At 37.9% G+C, this 13,003-nt stretch overlaps 1 protein-coding gene across 3 annotated transcripts in view; it reads left to right on the top strand.

The window, feature by feature from the left end:
• The window catches only part of lamb3 (laminin subunit beta 3), an 18,821-nt gene extending 6,266 nt beyond the window's left edge, over positions 1-12,555 (top strand). For 2 of the 3 annotated variants that reach the window (XM_016261205.1, XM_016261204.1), the window contains exons 6-20: positions 83-203; positions 1,855-2,043; positions 2,172-2,327; positions 2,590-2,783; positions 4,789-4,885; positions 5,034-5,406; positions 6,800-6,960; positions 7,037-7,248; positions 7,329-7,532; positions 8,489-8,633; positions 8,756-8,963; positions 10,284-10,425; positions 10,507-10,683; positions 12,116-12,269; positions 12,353-12,555. In XM_016261205.1, coding sequence (XP_016116691.1) covers positions 83-203; positions 1,855-2,043; positions 2,172-2,327; positions 2,590-2,783; positions 4,789-4,885; positions 5,034-5,406; positions 6,800-6,960; positions 7,037-7,248; positions 7,329-7,532; positions 8,489-8,633; positions 8,756-8,963; positions 10,284-10,425; positions 10,507-10,683; positions 12,116-12,269; positions 12,353-12,492 — 2,673 coding nt within the window. In that variant the 3' untranslated portion in view covers positions 12,493-12,555. Of the gene's footprint in view, positions 1-82; positions 204-596; positions 718-1,854; positions 2,044-2,171; positions 2,328-2,589; positions 2,784-4,788; positions 4,886-5,033; positions 5,407-6,799; positions 6,961-7,036; positions 7,249-7,328; positions 7,533-8,488; positions 8,634-8,755; positions 8,964-10,283; positions 10,426-10,506; positions 10,684-12,115; positions 12,270-12,352 lie in introns of all 3 variants that reach the window. The other variant, XM_016261206.1, reaches the window with a different exon arrangement.
• Positions 12,556-13,003: the final 448 nt, after the last annotated feature.

The raw sequence follows: 13,003 nt of genomic DNA, 5'->3' as shown, positions 1-13,003 counted from the left end.
TCTCTCACACACACACACACACACACACACACACACACTAAACCCCACATTCGCGGCTCATACGTGTGTGTTTGTTCTGCAGGTGGGCGGTGTGTGTGAGTGTCAGCACAACACGGCTGGCGTTAACTGTGAGCGATGTGACGACCTCCACAATGACCTTCCCTGGAGACCCGCGGAGAACGGAAACACACACACCTGCAAACGTACGGCTGCTCACACACACTGCACTGCATGTGATGATTTAGCGGCTATTAATGAAATTCATTATAATTATACTATTATTGGCTATCTAGTACATACTGCCTACTATGTGTATGTAACAGTATGAGCTCATTACTAGTAATCACCACAAAAATAGATATTTTAGTGTTTTAAAATTTTAAAGCAATTTTTTTTGGAGTAAAAATGTCTTATCTTTTTACACAAAAATTAAGTAATAAATAAAATAAAAATTAAACACACACACACACACTCACACACACACACACACACACACACACACACACACCCCCTCACTCACTCACTCACACAGACACACACACTCACACACACTAAACCCCACATTCGCGGCTCATACGTGTGTGTTTGTTCTGCAGGTGGGCGGTGTGTGTGAGTGTCAGCACAACACGGCTGGCGTGAACTGTGAGCGATGTGACGACCTCCACAATGACCTTCCCTGGAGACCCGCGGAGAACGGAAACACACACACCTGCAAACGTACGGCTGCTCACACACACTGCACTGCATGTGACGATTTAGCGGCTATTAATCAAATTCATTATAATTATACTATTATTGGCTATCTAGTACATACTGCCTACTATGTGTATGTAACAGTATGAGCTCATTACTAGTAATCACCACAAAAATAGATATTTTAATGTTTTACAATTTTAAAGCAATTTTTTTGGAGTAAAAATGTCTTATCTTTTTACACAAAAAATTAAGTAATAAATAAAATAAGAATTAAATTAATAAATATGAAATAAACTGTACTAAAAACTAATTATATATATATATATATATATAACTATAACTACAAATATATACAATTAAATTGCACATAAAAATACTAGGTGAATATTAGATTAATAAAAATTTAATTAATATTACTTTGGATTAGCAATAAATACATATAAAATAATTAATTTTTTTATTAAATTAATAAAAAAATAATTATTAACTATAAATGAATAATTGAATGAATGAATATTAGATGAATAAAAATGTAATTAATATTACTTTGGATTAGCAATAAATACATATAAAATGATTTAATTTTATATAAAATTAATAAAAAAATTATTATGTTAAATTAATAAAAAAATAATTATTAACTATAAATGAATAATTGAATGAATAAATGGATAAAATACAATTCAATTGTTTAGATTCCTAACATTTAATGAACTAATGTTTTACTGGATTGGCAGTAAATAAATATAAAAATATATAATTTCATATTAAAATAATTTAAAAATTATTAATTAAAAAATACATATTAAGTATATATATATAAATAGTATAATTACATGAATAAAACAATTTATTAAATAAATTACTATTAAATAAACTATGAATAAATTAAATTAAATGGCACATAAATGTTTCGCTAAAAGTGAAATTATTAAGTTATTATATTTGATTGGCATTAAATTAATATGACATTTTATTAACAACTAAAATATAAAAAAATAAATATTAAATAAAAAATGAATTAAAATACAATTTTTAAATCAACAAATAAACATCAAATTTAATTACATTAATAAAACTTCAAAAAATAAATATGAAATTAAATCAACAAAATATAATAAACTGTTATTCCATATTGTGTGTTTCTGCCCCCTGCAGGCTGTGAGTGTAATAATCACGCGGATCGCTGTCACTTTGACGCGCAGCGTTACGAGGCGATGGGTCGCAGGAGTGGAGGAGTGTGTGACGACTGCACTCATCACACCGCCGGCCCCAACTGTGAGCGCTGCGCTAACAACTACTACAGAAACCCTCTGAGCGACATCAGGAGCCCCGACGCCTGCCTGCGTGAGTAACACACACACACACACACACATACACACACACACACACACTCACACACACACTCACACACACACACACACACTCACTGTGAGGATGATGCTGATGCTGATGAAGGTGTGTGTGTGTCGCAGGCTGTCTGTGTAGCGCGGCTGGCTCTGTGAACGGTGGTCAGTGTGACACTCAGACGGGAGCGTGTGTGTGTAAACCAAACGTAGAAGGCGAACGCTGTGACCGATGCAAAGCTGGATACTACAACCTCAACGCCAACAACCCTCTGGGCTGCTCCAGTGAGTCACCCCTGACCCTTGACCCCTGACCTCAAGCAGAGAGATAGTCTGTTCCAGTTATTAAGCACTCAAATAAACTAAACAAAAAACACTGAAATTGATACATTTTAAATAAATAAAAACGAATTATTGAAAATATGTAAAATATTAAATATATTAAAAATATTAAAAGTAAAAAAGATGCTAAAGTAAAAGATGAAGTGAATGTATTCAAACTGTGTTTTTCATGTGTGTGTGTGTGTGTGTTTGTGTGTGTGTGTAGAGTGCTCTTGTAGTCCAGACAGCTCTGTCAGCGGTGTGTGTGATCAGCTGACGGGTCAGTGCGAGTGTCGCCCTCATGTGGAGGGTTTGTCATGTGACCGCTGTGCTGTGGGTTACTGGAACCCGTCATCGCCCTACGGCTGCCAGCCATGTAACTGTGACCCCGTCAACGCCCGCAGCGCCACCTGTGACCAGGTACATGCAATCACACACATCATGTGATCACATGATCACACACACCAAGATGTGATCACATGATCACACACACCATCACGTGATCAAATGACCACACACACACCATCACGTGATCGCACACACCATCATGTGATCACATGACCACACACACCATCACATGATCACATGACCACATACATCACATGATCACATCAGGCTGTCTGCGTAGCGCGGCTGGCTCTGTGAACGGTGGTCAGTGTGACACTCAGACGGGAGCGTGTGTGTGTAAACCAAACGTAGAAGGCGAACGCTGTGACCGATGCAAAGCTGGATACTACAACCTCAACGCCAACAACCCTCTGGGCTGCTCCAGTGAGTCACCCCTGACCCTTGACCCCTGACCTCAAGCAGAGAAATAGTCTGTTCCCGTTATTAAGCACTCAAATAAACTAAACAAAAAAACACTGAAATTGATACATTTTAAATAAATAAAAACGAATTATTGAAAATATGTAAAATATTAAATAATATAAAATTTATATTATTTAATTATTTAATGAAATATATCAAATATATTACATTATATTAAACAAAAGCAACACGAATACATATTAAATGATGAAAAAATAATGATAATAAATAAAAGTAAAAAAGATGCTAAAGTAAAAGATGAAGTGAATGTATTCAAACTGTGTTTTTCATGTGTGTGTGTGTGTGTGTTTGTGTGTGTGTGTAGAGTGCTCTTGTAGTCCAGACAGCTCTGTCAGCGGTGTGTGTGATCAGCTGACGGGTCAGTGCGAGTGTCGCCCTCATGTGGAGGGTTTGTCATGTGACCGCTGTGCTGTGGGTTACTGGAACCCGTCATCGCCCTACGGCTGCCAGCCATGTAACTGTGACCCCGTCAACGCCCGCAGCGCCACCTGTGACCAGGTACATGCAATCACACACATGGTCACATGACCACACACACATCACGTGATCACATGACCACACACACCAAGATGTGATCACATGACCACACACACACCATCACGTGATCGCACACACCATCATGTGATCACATGACCACACACACCATCACATGATCACATGACCACACACACCATTACGTGATCACATGACCACACACACACCATCACGTGATCGCACACACCATCATGTGATCACATGACCACACACACACCATCACATGATCACATGACCACATACATCACACCATCACGTGATCGCACACACCATCATGTGATCACATGACCACACACACCATCACATGATCACATGACCACACACACCAAGATGTGATCACATGACCACACACACACCATCACGTGATCGCACACACCATCATGTGATCACATGACCACACACACCATCACATGATCACATGACCACATACATCACATGATCACACACACACCATCACATGACCACACACACCATCACGTGATCACATGACCACACACACACCATCACGTGATCGCACACACCATCACGTGATCACATGACCACACACACCATCACATGATCACATGACCACACACACCAAGATGTGATCACATGACCACACACACACCATCACGTGATCGCACACACCATCACGTGATCACATGACCACACACACCATCACATGATCACGTGATCGCACACACCAAGATGTGATCACATGATCACACACACCATCACATGATCACATGACCACACACACCATCACATGATCGCACACACCATCATGTGATCACATGACCACACACACCATCACATGATCACATGACCACATACATCACATGATCACATGACCACACACACCATCACGTAATCGCACACACCATCATGTGATCACATGACCACACACACATCACATGATCACATGACCACACATCACATGATCACATACATCACATGACCACACACACATCACATGATCACATACATCACATGATCACACACACCATCACATGATCACATGACCACACACACATCATATGATCACATGATGTGATTCTTACGTGTGTTTCCTGTGGTTCAGCGCACAGGTCAGTGTCTGTGTCGCCCGGGCATCGGGGGCCGGACCTGCAGCGGTTGCCCTGACAACACGTACGGAGATCCTCTGATTGGCTGCAGACGTGAGTGTTTCCTGCCCACACAAACAAATTATAAATAAATACACTTCAATTAAGCATAAAAAGTTAATAAAAACAATAAATCGATATTACAAAAATAAAAAAATCAATAATACAGAACGCTGATTGGTTTCTTGTTCTTTCCTCTCAGCGTGTAACTGCGACCCGTCGGGCACGGAGTCGGGCGGCTGTGACAAACACACAGGCGCGTGTCTCTGTAAACCGGGCGTAACCGGCGCCCGCTGCGACGCCTGCAGCCGCGGCTACTGCGCCAGTTTCCCAGAATGCCCAGCATGTCCGTCCTGCTTCTTCAGCATGAACGGGCATCTGCAGCAGCTCACGCTGACCCTGGAGCGACTCTCGAACCAGCTGATCCTGTCCGGCGGCAGACCGACCTCCAGCGACGCCAGCCGCAGGATCCGCACGCTGATGGACGCCCTGAGACGCCTGCAGGACACCGTGAGTGTCCCGCCACAGTCCAGCCGCGCACTGACCGACGCCCTGCAGAGACTCAACCAGATCAGGTACAACATCACCAACAGACCGACTCGCTGCTCACTGACCATCTGTCAAAATGATCACAGTAAAGAACAATTAAAAATTCTCAAATATGAAATAGTCAAAATAAGAGACCAAATAATAAATAATACTTAAAATATATGTATACATATATATATATATATATATATATGTAAATATTAAATGAATAATAAATTAATAAATATGACATTGGCAATATAACAATTTTTAAATTGTAAACATTAAATCTAAATGTTATAAGTAAATATTAAATTAAATGTAAGTATTATAAGTAATTATACTAAGCAATTATGAGAAATAAAGTCTCAGTTAAGAGTAATATAAATTCCAAAATTATGAAAAAGTCAACATTTTGAGAAATAAAATTGCAGTTGGGAAATATAAAGCCGATTATCGGTGCCGATATTAAGCATTTTTATGGTTATCGGGATTGGTGATTTTCAAAACCGATTTGCCGATAAATTAATTGAAAAGCATTTAAATAATTTTTTGTCTGATTTTTTTTTGTCAAGGCCTTGTTATTCTTAATTTTGACATTAGTTTTAATTTTTACACCAGACATATATACCGGTTTAAAATATTGGTTATCGGTCTACTTGATCTGTAATAATCGGCATCGGCCCTGAAAACCACATATCGGTCGACCCCTAATAAAGATGTCAACATTGAGACCAAATGATAATAAATTAAATTAAATTTCACATAGAAATATTAAATAAAACATAAATGAATAAAAATGTAATATAAATGGCTAAATTGTGGGAAAATAAAGTTCAGATTATGAAAAAGTCAAAATTGACACTTAATAATAATAATAATAAATAATTTTAAACTGCACTTTTACAAATTAAATAAATAATAGATTAACAAACCATGACAAATAATAAATTTTAAATCGCAATAACTAAATATTAAATAATTAAATATGAATATTATATAATATTATAAATAGGTAAATATTAAATGTATACAACTAGAGTAATGCAAATTAAATTAAAAAACAATTTTATCAAAATTATCAAAAACAGAAATAAAAAAGCTAAAAGTATGAGTAAAATTATAAAAAAATAAAATCACAATTGGGAAATACAAAGATGCAATTATGAGAAACAGAAAAAGTCAAAATTATGAAAAAAGAATAATTATAAGTGATAATAATAATTAAACGAATAATAAAACATTAAATTATCAAGCTAAATAAAACTATTTATTAAATATAAACATTACTAGAACTTTTTAATAAACCTAAAAAAATTTTTTTTTAAAAGTCAAAATAGAAATTGTGAAATTTAAAGATGCAGTTTGCAGTGAAAATTAGGAGAAATAATGAGAATTTGAGACAAAGTCAGAGTTGTGTTTGTTTAAACACTCTTGCAGGTCTCAGCTGAATGGTTTGACTGAGGATCTGGCATCGCAGCCGAGGGACGGTGATATTGATCGCAGTCTGGACGACCTGCAGGCACTTCTGTCGTCTCTGCGTCTTGAATATTTCACCAAGAGAGACGCTTTCACTAACACCGCCGGATCCAACAACGCCAGTGCGTGTGCAGTGCCCATCTTTATTAGCGTCAGATTCCTCAGTATGACCTCTAATGAAAAACCTCTCATTCTCAGGCACCTTCTACGCCATCCAGAAGTCGTACGAAAAGTCGACGGACGCCGTCAAACGAGCCGACGCTGCTAAAGACACGCTGAAGAAGTCAGAGGGCCTGCGTGAAAACGCCTTGAGTGACCTGAGAGACGTGCAGCCCGGAAACACTAGAGACCTGGAGAAACTCAAGAAGGATCTGGCAACCCGGCCGAATCTGACGCCCACAGCAAACAAGGTGAGAGTGATTGCACGTGATTGGCTGAGCAGAAGTGTTGGTTTTCCAGCAGATGGGGTCAGTAACGTTGTGTTCGTTAGGTGTGCGGCGGTGATCGTGTGGATTCCTGCACTCCGGAGCGCTGCGCTGGCGATCTGTGTCCTCCTGACGGAGCGCCCCCTTGTGGAGCAGAGGAGCCTTGCGCCGGAGCGCTGCCCAACGCCAACAAAGCCTTCCAGGACGCCGACGAGGTGAAGGCCAAACTACAGGATCTCAACAACAAGATCACGCAAGCAGCTGCACAGGTACCACAACACATTCACAATAATTACATTAAAAATAAGAAAATTATAATATTATAAAGAAGCAAAATGTATTAAATTAAAAGTCAAAATTACGAGAAATAAAAAAAGTTATGGACAATATGAAAAAGTCAAAATATAGACCTAATAATTATAAATATTAAACAAATAATAATTAATCAAATGTGACATAAATAAATAAATTGAAAACATGTAAAAAGCCAGAATTATGAGAAATAAAATTGCAATTTGGAAATATAAAGAAATTATGAGAAATTAAGATTCAAAATAAAGCCTTTTTTTTAAAGTCATGATTATAAAAAAATATCGAAACTGAAATATTAAAAATAATTGCAAATAAGTAATAAAAGTAAATTCATAAACAAATCTAAAAGCCAAAATTATGAAAAAGTAAAAAAATAAATAAGTGAAATCAATAAAATTACTATTACATAACATCGCTGAATATTAAATTATTATAACAATACATAAATGAATGTTAAATTAAGTTAATTTAAATATTAAATTATGAACATTACATATAAATACTATAAATATACAAAGAAAATATTATATTAATGAAAATACATTTTAAAAAGACAAAATTATGGAAAAGTCATAAACCAAATAATCATAAATGATAAAAAGAAATACATATGAAATGAATAATAAATAAGCAAAACATGAAATTAATAAATATTAAATTGGCAATAACTAAATATTGCATTTGAAACATTACATATAAATATAATAATATTCTAAATATAATTTAGAATATTATAATCTTTAAATATTAAAATAGGGCAAAATTATGAAAAGGACACAATTACGGAAAATAAAATTGAAATAGTGAAATATAAAGATGGTACGACCACACACAACTAGCTAGTAAGACTAATTAGACTAGTCAATTTAAATTTTACAATGACTTTAAACCAAACACACCTTCTGAAACACAGATACAGGAAGCTGAAGATTCGGCCAATAGGGTGAGACTGTCCACAGATGAGCTGGCCAATCAGATCAAGCAGGTGCAAGCCGACGTGGATGAAGACCTGAAGGACACCAAAGACTTCATAAACAATCTCAGAGACTTCCTGTCAGGTGGGTTTTTACTTTACTTTGCCATACTGCACACTGCCAAGTATATACTATGAATGTTTTAGTCTCTGTGAAGCGGTTCGGCAGTCGTTCACACTGGAGTCGGCTGTTGTTTTGTGTCTCAGAGCCTCATTCAGACCCGGATGAGGTGCAGCGGGTGTGCGAGGCCGTTCTGGATGCTCAGGTTCCTCTGAGCGTGCAGAAGCTGAAGCAGAAGCTGAAGGAGCTGCAGGATCTGGCATCTTCACTGCCAGACAGCAGCAGAGTCCTGGAGAGCAGCAGAGAGCAGCTGGAGAACGCCAGACACCTGCTGGAGGAGGCTAACAACACACGGTACACAGCACATGCTAACGACATACTAACAGCACATGGTACACAACACACGCTAACGACACACTAGAAACACACGCTTACAACACACGGTACAAAGCACATGCTAACAACACACGGTACACAGCACACGCTAACGACATACTAACAGCACACGGTACACAACACACGGTACACAGCACACGCTAACAACACATTCTAACGACACACTAACAACACACGGTACACAGCACATGCTAACAACACATGCTAACAACAAGGGGTACACAGCACATGCTAACAACAAATGCTAACAGCACACGGTACACAACACAGGCTAACAACCCGGTATACGTACAACACAAGCTAAAAACACAAGGTACACAATATGCGAACAACATACTAACAACACATGCTAAGGACATGCTAACAACACACGTTACATAACACACGGTACACAACACACAATAACGGCAAATGCTAACAACACACGGTACACAACACATGCTAACGACACACACTAATGACACGTGCTAACAATAAATGTTAACAACACACGCTAACGAAAAATGCTAACAACACGGTACACAACACATGCTAACAACACATGGTATACAAAACACGATAACACACTAACGACACATGGTACACATCACATGGCAACAACACTCACTAACGACACATGTTATCAACACACGTTACATAAGACACGCTAACAACACATGGTACACAACACATGCTAACAACACATGGTATACAAAACACGATAACACGCTAACAACACATGGTACACATCACATGGCAACAACACTCTCTAACGACACATGTTATCAACACACGTTACATAAGACACGCTAACAACACATGGTACACAACACATGCTAACGACACACACTAATGACACGTGCTAACAATAAATGTTAACAACACACGCTAACGAAACATGCTAACAACACGGTACACAACACATGCTAACAACACATGGTATACAAGACACAACACGCTAACAACACATGGTACACATCACATGGCAACAACACTCGCTAACAACACACGTTACATAAGACACGCTAACAACACATGGTACACAACACATGCTAACGACACATGGTATACAAAACACGATAACACGCTAACGACACATGGTACACATCACATGGCAACAACACTCACTAACGACACATGTTATCAACACACGTTACATAAGACATGCTAACGACACACGATAACAACACACAGTGCACAACACACGGTACACAACACACACGTTAACAGCTCATTTTAATAGTTTGTCTGGTGTTCATTCAGTATTTATCTAACGTTCCCGATCGTTGTGGTCTACAGTGACGCTGCGTTCGGTATCCAGCAGGACGCTGAGAGCATCCTGAAGACGATGGACGACAACGAGGATATTTTCGATGAGCTGGAAGACAAGATCCGTCAGAGCGTCGACATCGCAAACAATGTCAAGAACGACGTCAAACAGGTCAGTCTGAGATCTGAGCGAAAAACCATAGAAACAACGTCCAGATTCACGCTAACGTGACCGATGGCCTGTGTGTCTCAGATAGAGGATGCGCTGATGCCCGCCGAGCAGGGGATTGTGGGAGTCACAGGGCTGCTGGATGAGATGCGCCCCCTGCTGGACGACCTGAGGAAAGATGTGACGACGGGAACGACGCATGCGAACGAAGCTCAGGATCAGGCCGATTCAGCTCAGGGCGAAGCCGAACACGCAGCAGAGGTGCGGAAACACACACCACACAGACGCACATACTGTACATAACTTACAGTACAGAAACATACATTGTTAGTGCTACTCTGGCGAGTTTATTTTAAAAGCTAAAAGCGCGGTAACAACGGCGCTGTTTGTGAAGAAAATGAACGCACAGTGGCGTTTCATTACTGAATGAATCAACAATTTTGAACGTATTGAATGAGTGAATGATTCAATGACTCGTTCATAAAGACAGTCACTTGCTTCGTTTTCTGAAAGAATCAGCCGTTTGAATGAATCCGTTTCATATTTACAGTATTACAGTAAATTTTAATAATCATTTTTTAAATACATAAATTAATTGAATATAAAATTCAATTAATGATTTGTAATTTATCACTGCGCATAAATGAATAAATTATATATGAAAGATGTGACGACGGGAACGACGCATGCGAACGAAGCTCAGGATCAGGCCGATTCAGCTCAGGGCGAAGCCGAACACGCAGCAGAGGTGCGGAAACACACACCACACAGACGCACATACTGTACATAACTTACAGTACAGAAACATACATTGTTAGTGCTACTCTGGCGAGTTTATTTTAAAAGCTAAAAGCGCGGTAACAACGGCGCTGTTTGTGAAGAAAATGAACGCACAGTGGCGTTTCATTACTGAATGAATCAACAATTTTGAACGTATTGAATGAGTGAATGATTCAATGACTCGTTCATAAAGACAGTCACTTGCTTCGTTTTCTGAAAGAATCAGCCGTTTGAATGAATCCGTTTCATATTTACAGTATAATTAAATTTTAATAATCATTTTTTAAATACATAAATTAATTGAATATAAAATTCAATTAATGATTTGTAATTTATCACTGCGCATAAATGAATAAATTATATATTAACTATTTTATATATTTGTAAGCTTTTTCTAACGTGAACGTTAATAAATTGTAACTCGTTAAAATATAATATAATTTATTGATTTGTAATTTCGTAATTTATAAATGCGTACAAATAAGAAATAATAATTATATTAACTCACTCACTTGATTCATTTAAAAATAAATGAATCAAGTGAGTGAGTTCATGATTCAGTGACTCGTTCGTAAAGAAACGTACTTGCTTCGTTTCCAGATGAATCAGCCGTTTAAACAAATTGGTTAAATGAATGATTCAACGACTCACTCATGAAGACTTGCTGCCACATCCGACACTTAGTTCCAGATTTAGAGTATCATGCCATTTTTTAAAAATGATTTAGCATCATGATTTACGCAATTCTAAAGCTTTTTTTAATGACTTCATTGCTTTTATATAAAAACAATAATGAATTTAAGTGATCTTTTGTGGGTAATTTAAATTAATAAAAATGCAATTAATTTGTGATTAATTAATCGGCATCTCATGTAATTAGTTAGATTAAAATTTTGAATCTCCTGTGTTTCAGGAGCTGGAAGCACTGAAGAAGGAGTTTGAGCGATTGAAGCGTGCGGCGGCTGAGAGCACTGAGGCGGGCGAAGACTCCGCCCACTTACAGGTGCTGCAGAAGGAGGCGGAGTCTCTGATGACGGACACCAGCGACATCATGCAGGCTCTGAAAGGTACCGCCCACTACACACCCATCCCATAATGCTCAGCACACACATCCCCATGCTAACCGGTGCTGTTGTGGGTGTGTTCTCAGATAAGGAGGCGTCGGTTCGTCAAGGAGGGGCGGAGCTGCAGAAGAATGCAGCGCGACTGACCGGTCTGGACGATCAGGTGAAGAAACTCCGAGACGACATCCGCTATAAAGTCACCAGCCTGAGCATATGCCAGGGCTGAGAAGCACAACACACACCAGGAACAACACTACTAATAAAGCAACTAATAAAGTGTCTGAATGAAGATTCTTGTGAGTGTGTGTTAATATTTACAGTGGAATACTAGCATACTGCACAGTGAGCACTGTAGACTGCTTACTAAAGGAAGTATGCAGTGTACATCAGTGTTGTTATCAATAACTAAAACTGTTCAAAAAGGGTTTCATTAATTACAACTACTGATATAAAAAAAAAAAAATAACAAAAATGGCAAAAGAACAAAACAAAATTACAAAAACTTTAGTTACAATGAAACCTGAAAAATGTATTTTTTAAAAAGCTCATTTATTAAATACTATAAAAGTCACTCTGTCCGATCTGAAACACGCAGAGAATTTTAGTTTTTATTTGGTATTATTGAGATTTATTTTTACAATGAAATGAATTTTTAACTCAGCCATTGCATTAAAAAAGTTTAATGTATTAAGTAAAAAAATCTCTATAATTTTAGTTTCTAAAGCAGTTTTAAATAC

The sequence above is a fragment of the Sinocyclocheilus grahami genome, unplaced genomic scaffold (genome assembly GCF_001515645.1).
Source record: "Sinocyclocheilus grahami isolate Dianchi unplaced genomic scaffold, SAMN03320097.WGS_v1.1 scaffold2331.1, whole genome shotgun sequence".
NCBI lineage: Eukaryota > Metazoa > Chordata > Actinopteri > Cypriniformes > Cyprinidae > Sinocyclocheilus > Sinocyclocheilus grahami.
The sequence above is the reverse complement of the archived record's forward strand: the minus strand, read 5'-3'. Positions and strand labels throughout refer to the sequence as shown.